Source organism: Carettochelys insculpta, chromosome 26 (genome assembly GCF_033958435.1).
Source record: "Carettochelys insculpta isolate YL-2023 chromosome 26, ASM3395843v1, whole genome shotgun sequence".
NCBI lineage: Eukaryota > Metazoa > Chordata > Testudines > Carettochelyidae > Carettochelys > Carettochelys insculpta.
In genome coordinates, this window is record NC_134162.1 from 16,908,280 (window position 1) to 16,934,172 (window position 25,893).

Below are 25,893 nucleotides of genomic sequence, written 5' to 3' on the forward strand. Positions count from 1 at the left end.
TTTGAGAGGGGAGTTTAGAGGGGGAACTTAGAGGGAGCTAGGTACTTTTCAGGGGTAAGGGGCGGCAAGATGGCGATGGCGGCGGAGTTCCCAACTGCTGTCTGGAGCTGAAGGACCCGCTGCCCCCAGGGTGCAGCGCAGGCAGCGGGATGCAGGTGGGCTTGGGGAGCGTGGGGGGCGAGACCGAGGGGCGCCGGTGGTGGGCATGTGGTTTGGGGGCATGTGATATGGCTGTGTGGATGGCGGCGCCCACGGAGGCTGGTGGTGGCGCACCCGGCTAAGAATGCCTGGGCTTTCAGGCCCAGTCCTGCGATCCCTGCACACGCATCCCGCATCAGCTGCGTGGGGCTCCACGGGCAGCCACAGCCAGAAGAAGAGTTGGTAGCTTTGGCGGGGACCCAGGGCGCAGCTGGGCTGCGAGATTGGCACCTCTTGGAGGACATGGGGCTGCAGCAGCACGCAGCCGGGTGCGGAGAGGCCAGGGGAGGGGGGGATCTGGGGGCGATGAGAGCTGATGGGGGGCAGTGTGGTGAGGTGGGGGGACATGGGAGTAGATGGGAGGTAAGGGGGCGCGGAAGGGGGATCTGGAGGTGATGGTAGCTGATGGGAGGCAGAGGGGTGGGGAGGAGGGTCCTGGGGAGGGGAGGAGGTCGTCAGGCCACGGGGAGCTATGGGGACACATGGTGCCAGGGAGGTGCAAGAGATAGTGGGATCGTTACCCACATTCTCCATGCCTCACTGCCTTGTGGGTTATCCTGGCAAAGAGCAAGGTTAAGGGAGTAAACCCTGACAGAAAATCCAGAGGGGAGTTCTACTATTCAGGAGCGCATTCCTCACTGGCTCAGAGCACGAACATTTCATGGCACTCAGCCATGAAACTTCTATGCTTTGAGGTGAAGCAGCAGAAGGTTGGGGTGCTGCAACCGCCCCTCGTCCTGCATCAAGAGGTCCATGCATAAAGGGAGCGTTACTGGTTCACTCACTGACAGGTCCAATAGGACCAAGAATCAATGCTGCCTGTCCCATGCTGGAACATGTTAAAAAGGCAGTGAGAGAGAAAAGGGCAGCTTTTAAAAAGTGGAAGTCAAATCCTAGTGAGGAAAATAGAAAGGAACATAAACACTCCCAAATTAAGTGTCATAATGTAGTAAGAAAAGCCAAAAAAGATTTTGAGGAACAGCTAGCCAAAAATTCAAAAAACGATAGTAAAATGTTTTTTAAATACATTAGAAGCAGGAAGCCCACTAAAAAAGCAGTGGGACCCTTGGACGATAAAGATATAAAAGGAGCGATCAAGGAAGACAGTGCCATTGCGGAGCGATTAAATGATTTCTTTGCTTCAGTCTTCACGGCTGAGGATGTTACAGAGGTTCCTAAATCTGAGCCAGCCTTTTTAGGTGACAAATCTGAGGAACTCACTCAGATCGAAGTGACATTAGAGGAGGTTTTGGAGTTAATGGATAAGCTGAATAGTAACAAGTCTCCAGGACCAGACGGCATTCACCCAAGGGTTCTGAAAGAACTCAAATGTGAAATTGCGGAGTTATTAACAGTGGTTTGTAACCTATCCTTTAAATCCACTTTCGTACCAAATGACTGGAAGATGGCCAATATAACGCCAATATTTAAAAAAGGCTCTAGAGGAGACCCTGGCAATTATAGACCGATAAGTTTAACATCAGTACCAGGCAAATTAGTAGAAACACTAGTAAAGAATAAAATTGCAGGCACGTAGAAGAGCACGAATTGTTGGGCAAAAGTCAGCATGGTTTCTGCAGAGGGAAGTCGTGTCTAACTAATCTATTAGAATTCTTTGAAGGGGTTAATAAACATGCAGACAAGGGGCACCCAGTGGACATAATATACCTAGATTTCCAGAAAGCCTTTGACACGGTCCCACACCAAAGGCTTTTATGTAAATTAGGTGGTCATGGGATAGGAGGAAAGATCCTTTCATGGATCGGGAATTGGTTAAAAGACAGAAAACAAAGGGTGGGAATAAATGGTAAATTTTCACAATGGAGGGGGGTAACTAGTGGTGTTCCCCAGGGGTCAGTCCTGGGACTGATCCTGTTCAACTTGTTCATCAATGATCTAGAAAATGAGGTAAGCAGTGAGGTGGCAAAGTTTGCAGATGACACCAAGTTGTTCAGGACAGTCAAAACCAAAAGGGATTGTGAAGAACTACAAAAAGATCTCAGCAAACTGAGTGATTGGGCAGCAAAATGGCAAATGAAATTTAATGTGGGTAAGTGTAAGGTAATACATGTTGGAAAAAATAACCCAAATTACACGTACTACATGATGGGGTCAAATTTAGCTACGACAGATCAGGAAAGGGATCTTGGAGTTATAGTGGATAGTTCTCTGAAGACATCCACGCAGTGTGCAGCGGCAGTTAGTAAGGCAAATAGGATGCTAGGAATTATTAAAAAAGGGATCGATAATAAGACAAAAGATATCATACTTCCCCTATATAAAACTATGGTACGCCCACATCTTGAGTACGGCGTGCAGATGTGGTCTCCTCACCTCAAAAAAGATATATTGGCATTAGAAAAGGTTCAGAAAAGGGCAACTAAGATGATTAGGGGCTTGGAACGGGTCCCATATGGGGAGAGGCTAGAGAGACTGGGACTTTTCAGTTTGGAAAAGAGGCGATTGAGGGGCGATACGATAGAGGTATATAAAATCATGAATGGTGTGGAGAAAGTGAATATAGAAAAATTATTTACCTTTTCCCATAATACAAGAACTAGGGGACACCAAATGAAATTGATGGGTAGTAGGTTCAAAACTAATAAAAGGTAATTTTTCTTCACACAGCGCACAGTCAACCTGTGGAACTCCTTGCCCGAGGAGGCTGTGAAGGCCAGGACTCTATTAGGGTTTAAAAAGGAGCTTGATAAATTTTTGCAGGTTAGGTCCATAAATGGCTATTAGCCAGGGATAAAGTATGGTGCCCTAGCCTTCAGAACAAGGGCAGGAGATAAATCACTTGATCATTGTCTTCTGTTCTCCTTCTCTGGGGCACCTGGCATTGGCCACCGTCGGCAGATGGGATGCTGGGCTGGATGGACCTTTGGTCTGACCCAGTATGGCCATTCTTATGTTCTTATGAACCACCAGGCTCACCAAAGCGTGATCTGACTGACTTTTGAGGAGGAACTTGTGAAGGAGAGGAACTGGAGGAAATGCATACAAACTAGGCCTGCCCATGAAATGCTGAACACGTCCACCTAAGATTCTGGGTTCCAGTTCTGGTAAGAACAAAATATCTGATGCTTTGCATTGAGATGAACAGCAAGGAGATCCACCTGCAGATAGCCTCAAATCTGGAAAATTGACTGTAACACATCCAGGTGAATGGACCACTTGTGGCTCATAAAGGATCTGCTGAGGTTGTCTGCTATGGTATTGTGAACCCCCAGTAAGTAGTGAGCTTGTAGGAGAATCTGATGTTGAATACAAAACTCCCCAAGTCTGAGGGCCTTGTGACACAGGGGGAAGTAAGTGTGCATCCCCATGTCTATTGATACTATTCATTGCTGTTGTGTTGTCCATGGTCACTATCACAAAATGACCCACCAGTCAGTTCACACAGGGAAGATGCAGTCCATTATCAGTAGCTAATGTGGAGGTGTGAACATCAAGAGCAGAGAAACTGCTTTTGTAATTGGCCAACAACTCCCAGTCTCTGTTCAATCCTTGCTTGATGGTGTCAAATCTGCAAATGAATTGCAGTTTTGTAGTTTCTCTTTGGAGTTTATTTTTGAAGTTTTTTTTATTGTAGGACTGCTACTTTTAAATCTGCTAGTGAGTGTCCAGGGAGACTGAAGTGTTCTCCTTCAGGTTTTTGTATGTTACTGTTCTGATGTCTGATTACGTCCATTTATTCTTTTACATAGAGACTGTCCAGTCTGGCCAATGTAAATTGTAGTGGGGCATTGCTGGCACATGATGGCATATAGTATATTAGTGCATGTGCAGGTGAAAGTGCCTCTGATGGTGGTATTGATGTGGTTAGGCCCTGTGATGGTATCACTGGGGTAGATGTGTGAGCAGAGTTGGCACCAGCACCTGTTCAGGAATTGGTTCGAGGTTTAGAGTTACTGTGGTGTGGTCTATAGCTGCTGGTGAGAATTTGTTTAAGGTTGGCAGGCTGTTTGTAGGTTAGGACAGGCCTGCCTCCCAAGGTGTGTGAGAGTAAAGGATCATTGTCCAGGATGGGTTGTAGATCACTCACGATGCGCTGGAGAGGCTTTAGCTGGGGACTGTATGTGATGGCCAGTGATGTTCTCTTGTTTTCCTTGTTGGGCCTGTCTTGTAGACGGTGGCTTCTGGGTGCACGCCTGGCTCTATCAATCTGTTTCTTCACGTCCTCAGTTGGGTACTGTAGTTTCAGGAAAGCTTTGTATAGGTCTTATAGATGTTTGTCTCTGTCTGACGGATTGGACCAAATGCGGTTGTACTTTAGTGCCTGGCTGTACACAATGGATTGTGTAGTGTGCCTCGGATGGACACTGAAGGCAGGTAGGTAAGCGTAGTGATCCATGTGTTTCTGGGTGATATTTTTCTGACCATCACTTATTTGCACAGTAGTGTCCAGGAAATGGATCTCTTGTGTGGACTGGTCCAGGCTGAGGTTGATGGTGGGGTGGAAACTGTTGAAATCACAGTGGAACTCTTCAAGAGCCTCTTTCTCATGGGTCCAGACGATGAAGATGTCATCACTGTAATGCAAGGAGAGGAGAGGCGCTAGGAGATGAGAGCTGAGGAAGCACTGTTCCAGGTCAGCCATAAAAATGTTGGCATACTTTTGGGCCATGCGGGTGCCCATAGCAGTGCCACTGATCTGAAGGTATAAATTGTCCTCAAATCTGAAATAGTTGTGGGTGAGGACAAAGTCACAAACCTCTGCTGCCATTTGTGCCTGGGTCTCATCAGAGATCATGTTCCTAACAGCTTGAAGTCCATCTTCATGTGGGATATTGGTGTAAAGGGCCTCTACATCCATGGTGGCCAGGATGGTGTTTTCAGGAAGATCATGTCTATATGTCTCTCACAGGGTGATACACCAAAGCCAACCACAACTGGAGAAAGCACAGGCAAAGCCTGGCATGTTCTACCACAAACATGCATGACGCCATGAGTCCAAGGAGTCTCTGGCCGTCGTGGTGGGGAACCTCATCATGTCATTTATGATGCTGGCCATGACCTGAAAACTGCTCTGCAGAAGGGAGACCCTGGCACACACTGAGTCCAAAAGAGCCCCCATGAACTATATCTTCTGGGTGGGAATCAGCATCGACTTTGTCTTATTTACTAACAGCCCAAGACCATCGACTGTCCATCAAATAAACCCCAAGTCATGCCACCACCATCATGCACTTGGTGAAGACTCCTGGAGCTGTCAAAAGGCTGAACGGGAGGACTGTGAACTGATAATGTCCCCCATTCACTACAAACCTCAGAAACCTCCTGTGCAGAGGGTACAGTGCAATATGAAAATATGCGTCCTGTAAGTTAAGAGCAGCAAAACAATCCCCTTGATCCAGCAACAGAATTATGAGTCCAAGACATACCATGTGAAACCTGATCTGTTTTTTTACATACTTGTTCAGGCCTCGCAGGTCCAAGATAGGCCTCAGACCCCCTTTGGATTTTGGTATTAGGAAATAACGGGAATAAAACCCCTGACTGCTGAACTGACGGGGAATCTCCTCTATCGCACCTCACTCAAGGAGCAACTGGACCTCTTGGGTTGGCAGGGTCCTGTGAGAGGGGTCCTGGGAAGAGGGACAGGGAAGGAAGGTGGGAAGGGCATTAAGAACTGAATCGGATAGCATATTCCTCTTCTACTGTATGCCAGATCCATACGTCCAATTTTATATGGCACCAGAGAGGGTACAAAGGGGATAGGTGAAAAGAAGGGGTGTGCTGGATCCCAAGTGTGAAGTGGTTTGATGCTTCCAACTGCACCATCAAAAGTTTAGTTTCAGTCCGGGGTAGGGGGGTGATGTGTTCTGCTGTTCCTGACGCTGGCCAAGCTGGTTCGAGTGCCTCCAGTCACTATGACTCCATCTTCTTTTGGGGTCTCTAACCTGCTGCTGCTGCGGGAACTGCCTAGAAAAGGGAGGGGGTGGGGTGAGTAAGGTGCCTGTGCTGACTTGTGCTGACTTGTGCTGACACAAGCTCTTGAATCTTCAAGACTATGAAGTCCTTTGTCCATTTTCTCAGAAAACAAGATGGGTCCCTCAAAGGGTAGATCTTGTGTGGTCTGCTGCACCTCCTGAGGCAGGCCAGAGACCTGCAACCATGCCCCATCCCTCATGGCAAATCCCTGAAGCCATAACTTTGGTAGCCGCATCTAGGGGGTTTGGAGGGATCAGTTTATTTTCCTCTACCACCGCTGTAAATTCTTGCTTAACATCTGGAGGGAACTAGTTCCAAGAATTTAGACTGGGAGAACATTGTGTTAAAGGAGTACCTGCTCACTACAGCCTGCTGGTTTGATATATGCAACTGTAAATCCCCTGTGGAATAAACCTTCCTCCCATAAAAGTCCTATTTATTGGCTTCTCTATTTTTGGGAGAAGGGCCTTGAAAACCTTGCTGCTCCCTGTGCTTGGTTGCGTCAACAACCAAGGAGTTAGAGTTGGAGGGGAAGAATGGATACTCATTCCCCTCAGAGGGGACAAAATACCACCTTTCGCTCATCCTGGCATTTGGCTGGGCAAACACCAGCGCCTGCCACACAATTTTGACCATCTGGGCAAATGTTTTTATGATGGGTAAGGCCATCCTAGAGGGACTCTTTGATGATAAAATGTCTACCATGGGGTCTGCCTCATCTTTAACCTCTTCAGCTTGGCTACCCAAGTTCTGAGCAACCCTACGAAGGGGCCACTATGGTGCTCAATCATCCTCCAACATTGGAGAAGCAGAGGAACCTTCCACTACTTCATCCGGGGAGGATGATGAAGAGGTGCCAGCCTGCCCAAACTACTTGGGTCCATGGCCATTGAGGGGTCCGCACCCACTGCCAGTGGTGGAGGGAACAGCTGAGTTGTTGGCATTGCAGAACCCACCGAGGTGGTACTGGGGCCGGCGCAGGTGGGAGAGAGGCTGAGGCCATCGAGGTTACCAGCACTGACGGGGTCCACCTACATGGCACTGAGGCCAAGGGCATCAGCACCGATGCAGCTGTCACCAGTGCTGTTGTGGTTGGCATCAATACTGGTCTGTACCCTGGCATTGATTGGTCTGTTGTTGCCTCCTGCAGTGGCATCCCCAGTACGGGTGATGGTACCTTGCACAGTACCATACAAACCCCCTGATGCCACCAGCTGTGATGCAGCCCCAGAGTGCGGTCTAAGGAATTGGCCCTGAGATTCATGATAAGCCCAGGCAGTCCAAAAAGGCCTTCAAGGAGACACCTGCCAAATGTGTTGGCTCTGACCATGCCTCAAGTGTCAGCTCTGGTGGGGTGAAGAATGGCCACTCCCATTTCTTTCTGATCCCGAAAAGTAAGAGTCTGACTCTGAACCCGATGACTCTGATGCCGAGGACCAGGGAGGTGCCTTACCTACAAGCACGTGCGTTGGCCTCAACTGTGCCGGCGCCTGCACCCATACTGCAGTCACTGAATGTACAACCAACAGCGAAGACAGTGCTATTATAATTGATTTGCCCCATGACAGAGGCCAGCTCCGCCTGTGTACAGGTGGTGCCAAAGTCCTTGGAGTTGAGGTGGCACCACAATCCTCAGGAGACTTTGCATCGCTTGGAATGCCTCAGGCATCAAAGGCACATCCGGTGAGTGAGGACTGGATCCATGAGCTGGTGTCAATGCTGAGCTCTTCTGCCACGGTTTGACCCATCTGAGTCTGGGGGTCATCCCCTCTCCTTGACGCCACAGGGGACTGATCCCTCTTGTCCCTCTTCCACTTCTGTGGAACCAGGGACTGAGATATGTGCCAGCCCATCACCACAGCGCTGAGCACCTTTGTCCATCGTCAGTGCCGACACCACACTCGGTGCCAGTGTGCAGGACACCGAGGAAGCCGTGTTTGGACCCACTGACGCTGAATGGGCTGGTTGAAGCAAGGCTTCCATTAGGAGGACTTTCAGGAATTGTGCCCTCTCCTTTAGGGTCCTCAATTTAAAAGTCCTGTGGATTGCACAGCTATCCCTTTGATGGCTCTCGCCCAGGCACTGCAGACAGGCAGAGTGGGGATCGCCCTTCAGCCTGTGCTTGACGCATTCTCCACAGGCCTTACAGCCTGGAGACCCTGGCATGCCATGGTGCTGGGACTGTGAGAAGGGGAAACCAGCCTCCCAACCTGGGCCGACAACTATGTATACAAGAACTATTAACACACTAGCCACCGAACTAATAAGCTACAATTAACTGTTAACTATCTACAGATAAAGGCTACCAGCTACTCCCTCAAGCACAGGGAGTCCCAACAACTGTCACCACAGCAAGAAGGAACAGAGTTGGGAGAGGGTTGGGTGGTATATACACTGGCGACCATAACAGCACCACAGGGGGTGTTGCACTGACCTAAGGAAAAAAGACTTCCGGTAATTGGGCATGCGAGTGCACACACGCCTGCATTGGAATGCACATGAGCAATCACTGGAAGAAGTAGTGATTACTTAGAAAGGCATCTGAATGAAGACAAGGTGACCTATTGGCATACCAAGACTAAATCAGCTAGTCCATAGGAGATAACATGCAAAAAACTAGAAGCACAGAGGAAAATCAATAGGACATCAAGGCTCACATCATTGCCATGCTCTAGAAGCCAACATAAGACAACGTGGAGGCCGTGGTGGAGCTGTGGAAGCCCAGGAGAGGGAGAACCAGAAGGATTTAGGGACTTCAATAAAAGGTGAGTGAAATAGCCTAAATGATCGGTTAGAAAGTTAAGTTTAGCATCTGCTTAAGAAATGACTGGACAGGGTTCCTACTGGTCACTAGGAAGCCTCTACAAGGGTCCCTGGACAACAAATGAAAATGTCTTTAGATCATTAACATATAGGACCATTTATATTTACCAAGGCTTCCGTCAGATCTTCAAGTTGTGTTTCTTTGTTGCTTTTAAGTTTGGCCATCTCTTCTACAGCAAATACAGTGTAAAGATAAAATTATCCATTTTGCATTATACTTGTATTATCAACATTGTTTGCTCTTACAAAAGCTTTTCAGGCCTCAGTTCTATAAAACATCTAACTTTGTACAAATGAGTAGCTTTCTTAACTACAATGGCATTGAACTTCTGAAAGTCCTTGGAGCTGAGGTGGCACCACAATCCTCAGGAGACTTTGAATCACTTGGAATGCCTCAGGCATCAAAGGCATGTCTGGTGAGTGATGGGTATTTATGTACATATTTATGTGTCTTGATGAATCAACATCAGACATATTGCTTTTTATTTTTAGTTTTAAGTCCTGTCTGAAAATTAATTTATATTTTACAGTTGCATATCTATTTTATGGAGTTAAAAAAGATTTTGGCTCACATCTAGAAATTTTTACGCAAGGTTATATTCGGCTCTAAATTGTATCTTGGTAATATGACAATTGAAAGCTGAGTGGGACAAACACATATTGAATATACACGTCAATAAAAATTAAATCATTCACTTCAATGGTATTCATAACCCTACTTACAGATGTGTTTTTGCAAAACCTAAGTTGAATTGTTGTTCACGAGAACGCACCGAGAAAGCAAGTTTCAGAATACTTATGCAAACTTCTGCTTGCACAAAGATTTGGACGACAAGTGTTCATATGGCTGTCTTGAAATTCCACTGACATCCCTCCTCCTGTTTAATAAAAGTTGCTATACACTATATAGTCTAGAAGCAAATCCCATAGTATTGTTTGTTAGACACCAGTCACAAATTACAAATAATGAATGCTAATATTCAGGACAAACAGCTCATAAAACACCTTCTGGCTTAAATATTTTTGCATGAAGTATATGTGGAACGATACACACGACTATGAAAGTAACAAAAAACTTGGGGCCAACATTCATGACTAATTCAGGCTCTGCTTGGAAGGCAAAGATCTGGTAAAAGGGAGAAATGATAGCTTTCTTAGCTATCTTTTCACTTCTTTGATCCTAGAACTGCTGCTCAATCTCACTCAGAACAGTCTGAAAGACAGATACTTATCAACATTACACACATAGAAGATATCTCACAACAGCGATGGGCAACAAAGGCTAGCGAGTGGGCTGCATAAATGGCCCTCCATCTCGGTGGGCCCCAAGAACTTAATTCTTTCTAAAGAACTCTTACCCAGTTCAACAGATTTCTTTTGGAGCTCTGAGGCAAGTATTTCTGATTCTTCTTCAAGTTTCTTCAATCTATTTAAAAACAGTAATTAAAACAGTATTTTCCTATGTACTATATAACAAACTGAAAGTCTAAAGAAAGTCAGTCATAGTTCTACTGGAAATACAGTGTGTTTACCTGCCAGCTAACAAGCAGACAGATAAGTATGTTATGCATTTAGGCAAGAAATCTGTTAAAAATTTAAGTACTAAACATCTTATCAATATGTTGCCTGAATAGCAGGCACAACAAATGGAGTTAAAATAAACAAATAAAAAGATAATTTCCTAAAATATAGATTTTTTTAAAAAGTAAACATTACACTTTTTTCTTTTAAAAACAGTGTTCAGATTTTCCCTCAGGGTGCAGCTACACTTGCATTCCTCTTTCGGAGGTATGCAAATGAGGCACAAATCTGCATATTCAGCACCTCATTTGCATATTCTAATTTCAAAAGAGCTTCTTTCCAAAGAACAAAGCCAGTGTAGATCCTGCTCTTTCAAAAGCAAACCCATCTTCGAAAGAATCCTTCTTCCCTTTATTTAATGGGAAGAAGGATTATTTAGAAGATGGGGTTTACTTTTGAGAGAGCAGCGTCTACACTGGCTTTCTTCTTTCAAAAGAAGCTCTTCCGAAATTAGAATATGCAAATGAGCAAATATGCAAATTTACACCTCATTTGCATTTTCAGTTTACCTCGTTTGCATACCTCTTTCAAAAGAGGAATGCAAGTGTATATGCACCCTTAGACTTCTGACTTTGGAGTAACCACAGAAAAGACGGTGCAGTTACTTCACATTTATACCAGTTTACCCAAGAGCTAGTTTTAACCTCACAACTCATGAATTTCTCAAAACTTCTACTAGTAGTGTGACATTAAAGTGCAGTGTGGTCAGTCTCCTGAAAATTTCCATGACAGGCACTGAATAAAATACCTACCAACAATTTTACTGAGATGAATTTTGATTACCATCTTTTGCAAAAGGAAGTTTTAATGATGAAAAATTAAATGATAGAACAGTAAGTATCACTAAATAATACTATTATATACCGCCTGAATGTCCCTATCAATACATTTATTATTAGAGAAAACTTTTACTATAGTACTGCCTACAGATACCAACTATGATTAGGGCCACACTGTATTAAAACACAACATGCACACAGTAAAAGAAAGTATCAGCCCTAAAAAACTAACAATTCAGCCACGATAAAGGACATGAGAAGCTAAGGATGGTACTTTACAGGTAGAAAACTGAGGCACAGAGATCAATTAATTAAGGTCACACAGGAAGCTCCACCAAAGAGCTGGGAACTGAATATTTGCTAGTGCCTTAAATGACAAGAAAATCCTTTCATGCTAAATGCAAACTGTTTTTAACCTATTTTGTTCTCCTTTCAGCAACTGTTTCAAATTAGAAATGGCAATTTCAGATTCTTCAACAACTGATGCACGCAAAGCCCTAGTTTCTATAAGTTCTTCCATTTGTGCTTCTTTTTCTCCAGTGACTTCAATTAAGGTTTTCATTGCAGTCCGTAATTCGGTTTCTAAACTCTTCTGAGCAGTCTAAACAGAAATAATTGTGGAAAAAAAAATTGCCGTAAATAAATGTTGTAGCATTAAATAGAATTAAGTGTAAAAAAATCATTGTAAATATATGTTGTAGCAAGCAATTACAATTCAGGGCTTAGATGAAAATTATTGAAAATTGCTTGTACAAATTACTCATTTACCTGATTTATAGTGCATTTTGATTTGTGTAAAAAAAAAAAAAAAATCAGAGTAAGTCATACCTCTGTTTTTTGTAACAAAACTTTAGCTTCTTCCAATTCTGCCATCAAATGTTCCTGTTTGTTGTGTGATTCTTTTAACATTTCTACTTGTTTTTCTAAACAATTGTTACAGATAAGATATAAATTAATGTTTTGAAACAATGTCTGTACTATTCTAGAATAATTTGTACAATATATGCCAGTTACATAAATTACGTCTCTCACTTGTTTAGGAAAGAGATCTGAGACGGCGCTGCATATCTATAACTTTTCATTATGTAAATATAAAATAAAGGGAATATTAATATATATTTTATTTATAAAACTTAACTAAACGTATTTTTCTTAGGCAAAATATAGTATAAAAAACACTAAAAAACCTTCCAAAATAAATGTTTATTATTCTTCATATAAAAAATGAGTTAGGACCCTCACCACAATTTTACAAAGGTATGGAAATAAGATTGTATCATTTTATTAGTAATTATGTTATGTGTCGAAACCACAAAAAATGTGCTATCATTTTTCCTTACATTAAATAATTCTTAAAAATGGCTGACAGTTCAGAAGACTGAAGTCCTTTCTTTGACATTTGTAAGCTTCACTCAAAAACTTTTATTGACATATCTCAACTATGAAAAGTCCTCTTCTAAAAGCAGCTCAATTTCCAATGCCATCCAACCTTCAGTCTTTTGCCTGCCTACACGTATGCCAACTTTAATGCCATCCGTAATGGTAGTTTTGGAGATGCAGAAATGTGCCAAATGGAGAAGAGTGAAACCACCACTTATTTCACATGCTGGAAATTAATAAATTTTGGTGATGGTAACCAGTGACAAAATGCTGATCTACGTTCAAAAATTGTACCCTTTTTAGCTATAATGATAGAGTTAAAATGAAACTCCTGCCTCAGGGGTGGGGAACCTTTTCCCCGTACACAAATCAGCCAGTGGCCACACAAGCAAGAAGCAACAGAAAACCAAAAAAAACTTCTCATTGTGTGGTCCCTAACTGAAAAACAAAACAAAGGAGACACTCCTCCTCATTCCTCCATACCTCAAGCCCACTTCCTGGCAGTCCTCTTCCTCACTGAACCTCTCATATTTGCTCCTATCCCCATAGCTTAAGGGGGGCCAGGGCTCGTTCATTTTGTGGGCTGGGGGTGGGTGAACTGGATAGGAATAGGGCACAGGAATGGGATGGGGTGAGTGATCTGGGTGGCAGTGGGGTGCAGGAGCAGTCTGTGAGTAGCGGGTCTGGGTGGGAGGGGGTACAAGAGTAGGCTTGGAGTCTGACAAGGATGGGGTGCAGAAGGATGGGAATACGGGGTCTGGGTGCAAGGAAAGGTGGGTGGGTAGGAAGGTTTGGGATGTGGGGTCTGGAAGGGAGGGATGGAGGTAAGGAGTCTGGGAGGAAGGAGGGAGGAGCAGAGTACGGGAGCAAAGTCAGGGTGGGAGGGAAGATGAAGAAACAGGGTTGGTGGGGGTCTGGGCAGGAGGGAGGGTGCAGCAGATGTCTGGGGATGCAGGGTCTTTGCCACAGGGTACAACTTACCTGGATAGCACCCCTGAACGCATATGGCTCTGCACCCATCACTCCCAGGCATCACCCTCCCCTGGCCAATGAGAGTGGGCAAGATAAAGCCTCCAGGAAGCACTGAAGCTGCCGTGGCTGCTCCCTCTCCTTTTTCCCGGCTAGGGGAATGGCAGTGGCACCCAGGAAGCTGCTTCCTGCTTCCCCCACTGCGCGGCAGAGCCTGTGGGCCAGGTCTGGCTTGCCTGATATTTCCCACCAGGGTCAGGGCTCTTCATCCCCCACTCCGGATGCAGGGGAGTGGAGCCCCAAGCCTCGGGGTCAGGATCCACACTAGTCACTGTCTGGATCCAGATTATGGGCCGGGTGTTCCCCATCCATGTCCTTCCCCAATGTGGACACGGGGATACCAGTATAACTTATTCATGTAAGGGGCTAAGCTATACTGTTATAACAGTGTCCATGCTAGCTGAAAAAAAAATCATTATATTGGTACAAAATATCGCGCTTATATTATACCACTACAAAACCATGTATTGCTGGTGAGTGTACTGAGACAAAAACAGCTGATCATGCTGACCAGCATTGTCTCTCAGTGTTCTTTTTCTTTTATCAGGCTGTCTGCATCCATCTCTTGTCTGGTTTTATATTAAAATTACAAACTTTCTGGGGCAGAAACTACATTTTCTTTTATTTATACGGCACCTAGCACAGTGGGGTCCTGGTCTGTGATAGCACTTCTAGGCACTATAATAATAATAAGTAATTTTAGCTCAGATCCTACAGATGAAAGTATGAGCATACTGCTGTGGCATATGGTGCTAATGGTTTATCCATTCGGGTGTTACTGCTCTATAAGCACCCAGACCCTGGTTAAAGAAACTGTGCGGATTAAAAAACTGGTCAGGCAGTTGCAGCTGTGACACTCCTTTGCAATGAGAAGCAAGTGAGTAATGCCAAGGCTCACTTTTGCAGGCCATGTGCTCTCAGTGAGAAGCCTTGGACTAAGGGTCTCACAGATCAAAAGTGCAGGAGCTGGAGGTGGTGTAGCAACCCTGGATAGTAATGTATCTTTTAGTGGAAACTTTGTATTACTATGTGTCATTGTATCACCCTATGTCTTTTTAATAGGCCACAGACTTTTGTATTACTCTTTAGATTTGTTATTTTATACTACTTTGTACCTTTGTAATATCATTTATATTGGTTATTTTATATTCATAAAATGCTTTGTACCTGATTAAATATTGTACCTAAAACTCCATTTTACTCTTCATAGAATCATAGAAGTGTAGGACTGGAAGGGACATTGAGAGGCCATCGAGTCCAGCCCCCTGCCCTCATGGCAGGACCAAGCATTTTCTAGACCATCCCTGAAAGCCATTTATCTAACCTCTTCTTAAATAGCTCCAGTGATGGAGATTCTACCACCTCCCTTGGCAATTTGTTCCAGTGTTTGATCACCCTGACAGTTAGGAACTTTTTCCTAATTTCCAACCTGAACCTCCCCTGCTGCAATTTCAGTCCATTGCCTCTTGTTCTATCCTCAGAGGCAAGGAAGAACAAGTTCCCTCCCTCTGCCTTATGACACCCTTTTAGATACCTGAAAACTGCTCTGATGTCCCCCCTCAGTCTTCTCTTTTCCAAACTAAACAAGCCCAATTCTTTCAGCCTTTCTTCATAGGTCATGTTCTCTAGACCTTTGATCATTCTCGTTGCTCTCCTCTGGACCCTCTCCAATTTCTCCACATCCTTCCTGAACTGCGGTGCCCAGAACTGGACACAATACTCCAGCTGAGGCCAAACCAGAGCAGAGTAGAGCGGGAGAATGACTTCTCGTGTCTTGTTCACAACACACCTGTTACTGCATCCTAGAATCATGTTTGCCTTTTTCGCAACAGCATCACACTGTTGACTCATATTTAGCTTGTGGTCCACTATAACCCCCAGATCCCTTTCTGCTGTACTCATTCCTAGGCAGTCCTTTCCCATTCTGTATGTGTGACACTGATTGTTCCTTCCTAAGTGGAGCACTTTGCATTTGTCCTTATTAAACTTCATCCTGTTTACCTCAGACCATTTCTCCAGTTTATCCAGATCCTTTTGAATTATGACCCTAACCTCCAAAGAAGTTGCAACCCCTCCCACCTTGGTATCACCTGCAAACTTAATAAGTGTACTTTCTACGTCAATATCTAAATCGTTAATGAAGATATTGAACAGAACCGGTCCTAAAACAGACCCCTGCGGAATCCCTCTAGTTATACTTTTCCAGCCAGATTGAAAACCATTAATAACTACTCTCTGGTTACGGTGATCTAGCCAGTTGTTCACCCACCTTATAGTAGCCCCATCTAAGTTGTATTTGCATAGTTTATTGATAAGTATATTATGTGAGACCGTGTCAAATGCTTTACTGAAGTGTAGGTATACCACATCCACCACTTCTCCCTTATCCACAAGGCTCGTTATTCCATCAAAGAAAGCTATTAGATTGGTTTGACATGATCTGTTTTTAACAAAGCCATGCTGGCTGTTCCCTATCACCTTACCACCTTCCAAATGCTTGCAGATGATTTCTTTAATGACCTGCTCCATTATCTTTCCTGGCACAGAAGTTAAGCTGACTGGTTTGTAGTTTCCCGGGTTATTCTTGTTCCCCTTTTTATAAATGGGTACTATATTTGCCCTTTTCAAGTCTTCTGGAATCTCTCCCGTTTCCCATGATTTTCCAAAAATGATTGCTAAAGGCTCAGATACCTCTTCTATCAGCTCCTTGAGGATTCTAGGATGCATTTCATCAGGCCCTGGTGATTTGCAGACATCTAATTTTTCTAAGTAAATTTTAATTTGTTCTTTTCTTATTTCAACTTCTAAGCCTACCCCTTTTTCACTAGCATTCTCTATGTCAGGCATTCCTTCAGATTTCTCAGTGAAGACCGAAACAAAGAAATCATTAAACATCTCTGCCATTTCCAAATTCCCTGTTACTGTTCCTCCCTCCTCACTGACCAATGGCCCTACCCTCTCCTGGGTCTTCCTCTTGTTACCAATGTATTTGTAAAAAGCCTTCTTGTTTCCCCTTAAGCTTGTAGCTAGCTTGAGCTCATTTTGTGCCTTAGCCTTTCTAATCTTGCTCCTGCATGCTCGTGTTGTTTGCCTATACTCTTCCTTTGCAATTTGTCCTAGTTTCCATTTCTTGTACGATTCCTTTTTTCGTTTGAGATCATGCAAGATCTCCTGGTTAAGCCAAGGCAGTCTTTTGCCATGTTTTCTATCTTTCCTACGCAGTGGGATAGCTTGCTTTTGGGCCTTTAATAATGTCCCTTTGAAAAACTGCCAACTCTACTCAGCTGTTTTTCCCCTCAGTTTAGCTTCTTGTATTAGCCTGTAAACCTTGTGCTGTCTGTGTGAGAGCCACCTGGAAGTGTGAATGTAGATGCTTAGAGTTACCCTCTGGAGCCAGCTTGCCTGGACAACAAAGACTTGGAGGCTGAAGAACAATGAGAACTGGACTCTACAGCAGTGACCCACCCAGAGAGGAAGATTAAGTCCCATTTGTAGGTGATGAGTCACACAGAAACCTGGGCAGTGGGAAAGGATCAAACGCATTTGCCATTGACTGGTGACTCCTCATCGCGCCGGGGGCAATGGGACAGAACCAGAACTATGGACTAAAAGCTATAAAAGATGTGTGCTCCACTACAGATTTGGGTTCCTCTTCTCAACATCGGAGCACCGGTCCGGCTCAACAAAACTTGGCTCCACACTCACCTCTAACCCATCTGGCCAATGGGTTAGAGTGAGCAACCTTTGGTAACTATAAGCAACCACAAGACGCTGTGTGCGTGTGCGCCTCTGAGCAAACTATGTATATTACAGAACAACAAAAAGTCTTGTGGCACCTTGTAGAGTAACAGACATTTTGGAGCATAAGCTTTTGTGGGCAAAGACCCACTTCCAAGCAGGTCTTTGCCCACAAAAGCTTATGCTCCAAAATGTCTGTTACTCTACAAGGTGCCACAAGACTTTTTGTTGTTCTCGAAGCTACAGACTAACATGGCTACCTCTCTGATATGTATATTATATGCATGTAATATAATGGTACTGTATTCTCAATGAAGTGTTCTTGCCTCGTCCCTCTAAAAAGATCCTGTGTGCTTCTTACAAGCCTAACAGCGGGAAGGTGCAGACACCTTTTCAGGAGGTCAGAAGGGTTTACTGCTGTATGTACCAGGATGCTGCTTGCTCTTCTCTTTTCCCAAACAACAATGCATTCTTCTCACTCCCAGCTGGTGAGAGAAGGGGAAAGAGACTCGAATACATGACACAAGCTGTGTACTTGCCCGTCTCCATGATCGCGAGGGGAAGAGCAAGCAACGTCTTGGTACATGCAGTGGTAGCTCACCAACCCTCCGAAAATCGCGAGGAAGGAGGAGGAAGCAGGATGGACACAGAAGCTACATATACGCTACACAGATCTTTCGAAAGAAGCTCTTCCGGAGGATCTCTTCTGAAATAACATATTTTGAAAGAAAATGTCCACACACAAAAACTGGATCAAAAGAGTGGTCTGCTCTTTTGAAAGAGAGTGCACACACAGTCCCCACTCTTCGGAAAAAATGGGCCAGGGACCAAAGAAATCAGGTGCCATGAGGATAGCTCTTTGGGGAAAAAAAAATGCCTGCAGAGCGTCTACACACGTTTTCTTTCTAAAGAAGCTTTCAAAAGGGAGAGCTCTTGCAGAAATAGGAAAGGAAGAGTGATTTTTAAAGGAGCATCACATTCTTTCCATTTACGTTTGAAAGAATGCTGCTTGTGTGTAGATGTTCCGTGGGATCTTTCTAAAGAGCCCCCTTCTTTAGAAAAATCTTTCACTCAATTTCTACTTCAAAAGAGGAAAGTAATCTGCAAGACCCCAAATTCCACTGGTGCTCAGCACCAGAACAGAGTGATCAATCACTATAATTTCTGTCTCCTCTCTTATTACACATAATGGTATTTGGAATATAGCAATTTAAATTCTTACCTGTTGCTTCTTCTAAATCAGTAATTTTATCCCTTGATTCCTGCAACTGAAGTGTGATGTCTCTCATTTTATTATCCTTTTCACCACTTTGCGCAGTCAGAATTGATAGCTAATGGAGTGAAGAACAATACATAAATAACAATGTCTAGAAAAGACTACTTACTTCACATTATTTTCACATTTGTATATTATGCTCAGGACTGTAATTTTACTGAATAGTTACAGAAAAATGAATACTGGGTCAAGAGAAACTAGGGAGGCATTAACCAACTGTGTACAATAAAAGGTTCAGCAGTCTGGAGACAGCAGATCTGCCATCAAAGCTAAATTTTAAGTTCCAACAGGATGGAGGTGTGCAAACTTATACTGAGGGAGAACGGAGTACCCAGGTAGACTCCCCAGTAGTCTCCTCTCTCATTTCCTATACTTACATTAGTACCCTGTCAGATTGCTTACCAACTCCTCCCATGCATTCTGTCCAACAACCAAAAGGTTAAACTTCTGACCCCTCTCAGATTAAAACAAAGAAAAAAAACAAACTTCTTCCCACACTACTGATTGCACTCCTAATACCACCAGCACAAATTCCACTACCTGCCCATCTTCCTTAGCTCCCTCATAACTGTGACAAAATCTTCTTCCCTCACCTAGTCAGAGGGCACATCTGTGCTTACCAGACGATCAATGCACTGAAGCACTGCAACTGCTGGAGCAATGCTGGTCAATCTTCTGGGGTTTGATTTAGCACACCTAGTGGGGCCGTGCTAAATCAAATGATCAAAGTGCCCCTGTCAACCCCGCTACCCCTTGCAGTAGCAAGAAGTAAGGAAAGTTGACTGAAGAATTTCTCCCATCAACTTTCTGCTGTAAAGATGGCAGCAAAAATCAATTTAAGATACATCAACTCCAGCTATGCAATTCTCATAGCTGGAGTTGCTTTTCTTAGTCTAATCCAGTGGTCTACAATCTTTTTATGCCCCAAATCACTTTTTCAACTATCAGAGCAACCCAGGATCTACCCTGCACCTTCCCGGACACTCTGCCCCTTCTCCAAAGCCCCACTCACTCCATTCACCACTCTGCATCACTTGCTCTCTCTCACCCTCAGTCACTTTCACTAGACTGAGGCAGCAGGTAAAGGCTTTGGGCTGGGGCTAAGGGGTTGAGGAGTAGGAAGGATGTGCGGGATGCAAGCTCTGGGAGGGTACTTGGTGTATGGGTGGGATCCAGGCTGCGTTAGAGTGGTGGGGTGCAGGAGAAGGTAACAGTGCAGGTTATTGGAGGGAGTTTGGGTGCAGAAGACTCCAGGCCAGAGCAGAATGTTAGGGAGCTGGAATGGGTGCAAAATGCTGGCTCTGCGAAGGGCTACAGGAGCAGTTGGAGAAGGGGGTGCTGGCTCTAGAAGAGGGCTGTAGACTGGGGTGGAGTGCTGAGATGCAGGAGGAAATATGAGGTGCTGACTCTGTCTGGGCTCGCCAGGTGGGGTCAGTGGTGGGTTACAGAAGGGATGGAAAAAAGAGGTGCTGGCTCTAGCCTGAGGCACAGTTTTGGGATGCAGACAAGGATATGGTGTGCTGGTTCTGGCAGGGAAAACAGAGGTGCAGGAGGGGGTTCAAAGTGCAGCTCCAGGAAGGAGGTGCTTAACATAGGGATTCTAGCTGAAAGCACAGCAGGGCTCAGACAGGCTGCCTGCTGGCTAAAAACTCCAGCCTTTATGTCCACTGTGGGGAGAGGGGATGGGATGTTATTGGATTTTTACAATAAATGTAAAGCCATTTCTGTGACCAGAGTATACAGTGGCACCAAATCTCATGCTAGGTGGGCCAAGTGAGGTGTCTAATGAAAGCTGGTAATGTCCTGAAACTGTTTATGTTACTTGTATATCTGTGCCTTGTTTCTGTGTGAAGTTACAGATATTCACTCTGTAGCTATACTAGAAATGTTTTAGTGATAAGATTTACATTAGGTGTGATCACCTCCCCAAGCCAGGATGATGGACTAAACAAAGGCCCAAATATCAATTCCACATACTATTTAAATGGAAGGGGACGTGCTGGTGAACTCAGCAACCAATGGCAGTTTGCCACAATGGCCCACATGACAAGATGGCTCCATGGCCTATGGGAAGAAGAAAAGACTTTTTCCTTTTATATGAAAAACTATAAGCTGACCCTAGGAATGACCATCTTGGCTCCAGGTTTGCAGTGCTCCAGTTTCCATGAACTAAGCCTATGTGACCTGGGATCTCACCCCCATGTAGGGTATGTTTTCAGAAACTTTCAAGAAACCAGCATATAACATCACTGGACTGCATCAAAACAAAAAGCAGTCAAGCAGCACTTTCAAGACTAGCACAATAGTTTATTAGGTGAGCTTTCGTGGGACAGACCCACTTCTTCCTCTCTGTTACTATTCAACATGCAATGGACTGCATCAGTAATGCAACTGATGTATGTAATGTATCACTTTAATAATTTCTCTCTTACCCTATTTTTCTTTCTTTGTTAATAAACCTTTAGATTTTTGATTCTAAAGGATTGGCACAGCGTGCAGTTTGGGGTAAAATCCAAGTATATATTGACCTGGGAATGCTGCTGGGTTCCTGGGGCCTGGAAGAATCTGTGTGGATTTAGTGAAATAGGTTTTAATAACCTCTCACCTGAGAATAGGAGGCTGTTGGTTTTAGCACATTGAAGCAGCTGGAGAATCTGTGGTGTTTGGTTGTATACCTTCTGGCCAGCCATTGGGGCTGGCAGAGGTACTTTTGTGGCTGGTTTGATTTGCCTTAGTGAAAAGGAAATCACAGCCTGGGCTGTACGTGGCCTGGTTTCAAGCAAAAATACCCTGGGTTGGTTTTCTCAGCTGTGCTCAGAACCCCTCTCATACTACAGGGGGACAGCATGTGTCCACATGCTGCCCTCTGCTCTGCCCTCACAGCTCCCATTGGCCAGGAGCAAACCAAAGGGAGCTGCAGATGTAGGAAGTATGCAGGGAGACTCTGTCCCCTTGCCCACAACAGGAACTCAGAGACAAGCTTGCAGCTACCAGGTAGCTTGTCTGAGCCCTGTTGCACTGCTGGAGTTCAGTGACCTGGAGATCTCCACTGATTAGCTTGGGCTCCATGATTAGCCAGTTAATCGCGATTAACAGGTAATCAATCCCTGCTTTGATCTGTTTCCTGATGCTGAACCTGGGTGAAAGTATCATTGTCCTTCCCCCATCTTTTCTCCTCCAGCAGATGTGGAATGAACCTTGCTCAAATGTAAGGACTGTCAGAACTTGGTTTTTTCTTTTGTGGTACTCTGTGGGGAAAAAATGGCATTTAACTCACTAACATTTTCATTCAAACAACACAAAGCAAGAAGCACACAATTTAAAATATTGTATCGCTTATGATTTTCATCCTTCAAAAATACCAAGTCTTTTACAGACAAAACAAAAACACCCTTTAGAGAACTATTTTGGTTTTTCCGTACTCCAACTAAATTAGTTAACACAAACAAAATCAGTCAAATTAGTCAAAACTTCTGCTCCATGTAATGCAAATTCTATTCCCAAATAAAAATACAGAAATTTTACTTTCTGGTAAACAAACCTGCTTTTCCTTGACGTTTATTTCCATTTTGTATTCTTTTCCAAGCTGTTCTATTTCTTCTGTTGCTTCTTTCACTTCAGAAACAAAATAATATGAATACTTAGTACTTAAACTAAATATACTTCAAGAAATCAAATACAATTGTCATTTTAAAATGTATGTATAGTCATATAGTTTAATTGCAGATTTTCTCCTGAGTATATTCACAGACACTATTTTTGCTATGTCTCTTTATATATTTATTTCAATATTATGCAAAATGGGAAGTCACTGAGAATTCCATGTATAGAAATTATGCATGGTTAGGCTCTAAGGCTGTGTTTACATTGGGAAAAAAATCAAATTTATTAAAGTCAACGTTTTATCACTCGATTTTATAAAGTTGATGGCGAGGGTCCAGACATGGTTAGAAAGTTGACAGTGTGTCGCCATTATGTTTGCTAAGTTTGACTGTGTCAGCATCGCATTGTGGGTACCTATCCCACAGTTCCTGCTCTCCCATTGCATTCTGGGGCTTTGTGCCAGTGTGTTATGGAAAAAAAAATGCACCACAAGTGGTTGTGGGTGTCTGATGTCATCATCCCAGAAAGCATTGCCCTCACTCCCCACTTCTATTGAAAAAAAAACTTCCAAATGCATTTTTGCACCACTTTCCTACAGCCTGTCCTGGCCCACAACATTACAAGGCTAGTGGGCCAGGCCTGAGAAATACAAAATGCAGAAATAAAAATCTGAAAAGTTACAATTTGGAGCCACTGAAAAGTTGATTTTTGGTATTATTCAAATGCGTCATTTTGGTAGTGTTATTTTGATTCATTTCATTTTGACCTGGAAGCTGTGTGGTTGTGGTGGGCAGCCAGAGAGCTCATCAGCCACATTGGGGGTGGAGCAGCCATGTGGTGTTGGGGGTCGAGCTGAAGAGCTTGGCAACTGTGTGATGGTGATGGTGGTGCGGGGGGGGGGGGGGCGGGTTTCAAGCTGGAGAGCCTGGCAGCTCCGTGATGGTGGGGGATGGGTTGAGCCAGAGTGCCCAACATCCACATGGTGGTGGTGTAGGCAGGCTGAGCCCAAGAGCCCAGCAACTGCATGCGAGTGGGTGGGGTTGAGCCACAGAGCCTGGTAGCCACATTAGGGCACGGGTGCAGAGTCAGAGAGCCTGGCAGCTGCGTGACAGTGGTGATGGGGGGCCTTGAGCTAGAGAGCCTGGCAGCTGTGTAGGATTGGGGGTGTTGAGCTGGAGAGGCCAGCAGCCCCCTGATGGTGTGGTTGAGCCAGACAGCCTGGGCTGATTCCTGCTTCCTACTCACATGGACAGCAGCGGAGGTGAAAGTGATTGTCTGAACGGACACTTTGGGATCACTGTGTGATACTTCTGGAGGACAATAAAATCAAATTAAAAAATGCTGTGTCTACTCTAGCATTAAGTCAACCTTGTAAATTCTACTTTGGCATAAATCCTCACGAAATAGCAGGAGTAAAAAAGTTGAACTTAGGACTCCTTAACATTGACCTGAATGATATGTGTAGTGAAGACAGGTACATTGTAAAATCAACCTAATTCCCTTAAAAATCGACTTTATGCTCTAGTGTAGATACAGCCTAATAGTGTAAATAAGCAAATAATGAGCCAATTGTTTTCTGGTATAAACCAATACAGCTTGATTATAGATCAGGGAAGGCAACTACAAAAACCAGGTAGTGCCATTATGGACTGGGCTCCATTAAAAAACACAGTCTCTGTACCAGTGATCCCCCTAATTTTTTCCATCTGTGTGCAAAATAAATTTTACTATGGGCATTGATGTATGTATAGATGTACACCACCAGTAAAAACACATGCTGGCGGCTGTGGGTGCTCTGCTAACCATATGGGCTGCACCTGATTCTCTCCTGGGTGGCTGGCTAACAGCACAGCTTATAAGGCACAATGGCACAATATTTATGGTGATAGGTGCTAATACAAACCCCTGAAATAGAAGTAAAACAAACACAGGAAAATAAATTAATACAGTGTTGCTGTAGCCGTGTCGGTCCCATGATATAAAAAGGGACGATGGGTGAGATACAGCTTTCATTGGCCTAAGTTCTGTTGGTGAGAGAGAGAGAAGGTGTTTAGAGCTACATAGCACTCTTCAGGTTTGGAAAACGTTCTAAGCACCCCAGTGACAACCGTGTGGGTGAAACAAGACAATCACTGGGCCCTCAAATGAACTCTCACAGAAAAATGGTAAGAAGACAAAAAACACTATCAGAGGACTGAAAGGGACCTTGAAAAGTCATCTAGTCTAGTCCTCTGCTTTCACAGCAGGACTAAACATTATCTGGATAATCTCTGACAGATGTTTGCCTATTACTTAAGTTCTGCGTGAACACATTTCTCAAAGTGATCACTTTATACCTAACCTATCAGTCCTCATCGTCAACAGAAACCCACTAACACCTACAAAGGAGAAACCTGGGAGCATAAAAATCACGGACTGAACACAAACACTGAATTTATGTTCTATCATAATGTTTTGAGCATTGGCCTTGTCAACCCAGGGTTGTGAGTTCAATCCACGAGGAAGTTGTTTTGGGGTCTGGGGCAAATTGATAAACTAAAATAAAAATCTGTCAGGGATGGTGCTTGGTCCTGCTGCTAGGGCACGTGACTGGACTTGATGGCCTCTCAAGGCCCCTTCCAGTTCTATGAGATTTGTATAACAATCTGTAATCTACTTTCCCAACCCCATGATGGGAAGAGGAGCATTAACAAGCTATTTCACCTTCACTGATCCCTTGACATGAGCGTAACATCTTAAGCTAAACAATCTGTCACAGCTTTTATTTAGCTGCAACTCCCTGAGTACATTTCTCCAGCCTGAAAAGGAACTCTGTGCAGCTTGAAAGCTTCTCTCACACATCAAGAAGAAAAATATATTACCTCACACATCCTAGCTCTCAGGTGAATAAATGTTATTTTCAAGCTTTTAGAGTATTACAAGCACACAGGTTCCAACCTATTCTGACTTTAACTGGCTTAATATTAGGCCAAACAATAATGGACAAGGATCTCTTCTATGCCCCTTTTTGGAACACAGTTGACATTTTTCAGGAACTGTCATATTGTGGAATCGAGTTATGCTGTAATAAGGGCATCTGCTTCCCTTATTACCACATAAGTCAGTCCCATAAGCATAATTAATAGTGTGCTTTTAACTGGTTCTAAAAGATTCTATCATTCCTGCCAAAAGCATATGTTAGGATACCTCCAAGGATCTAAGAGATTGTTACAAATAACAGAGTACATTATGACTATTGTAAACATTAGGCAGAATTCTCACTTTTAAAACACAATTGCAATCTGGAGTTCTCTGCTTGCACACGAAGTTCCTCAAAAGCTAATATCATTCTCTACAAAATAAAATATAGCAATAAGTACTCAGAGAAAATGGCTTCCTATTATGAAAAAGAAATGCACATGCCATTTAAAAATAATCTGTATTGTAAACTAATGGTAAGGTTAAAATTAAAGATTAAAAAGTACTTTGTTAAACTAGAGTTACAGTTGCAAAGAGAACACTATTCATTTAAATCAGTTCTTTTAAAAACTGGAAATTGAAATAAGTCCA

General features: G+C 43.9%; 1 protein-coding gene across 1 annotated transcript in view; it reads right to left on the minus strand.

Moving 5' to 3' along the window:
* Window positions 1-25,893, minus strand: part of SYCP1 (synaptonemal complex protein 1) — a 122,143-nt gene that overhangs the window by 62,559 nt on the left and 33,691 nt on the right. Inside the window, exons 8-14 of the mRNA XM_074977265.1 lie at window positions 25,606-25,675; window positions 22,283-22,356; window positions 18,688-18,796; window positions 12,147-12,241; window positions 11,735-11,919; window positions 10,317-10,384; window positions 9,067-9,128 (exon numbers count right to left, since the gene is read on the minus strand). Of these exons, the coding sequence (XP_074833366.1) occupies window positions 9,067-9,128; window positions 10,317-10,384; window positions 11,735-11,919; window positions 12,147-12,241; window positions 18,688-18,796; window positions 22,283-22,356; window positions 25,606-25,675 (663 nt within the window). The remainder of the gene's footprint in view (window positions 1-9,066; window positions 9,129-10,316; window positions 10,385-11,734; window positions 11,920-12,146; window positions 12,242-18,687; window positions 18,797-22,282; window positions 22,357-25,605; window positions 25,676-25,893) is intronic.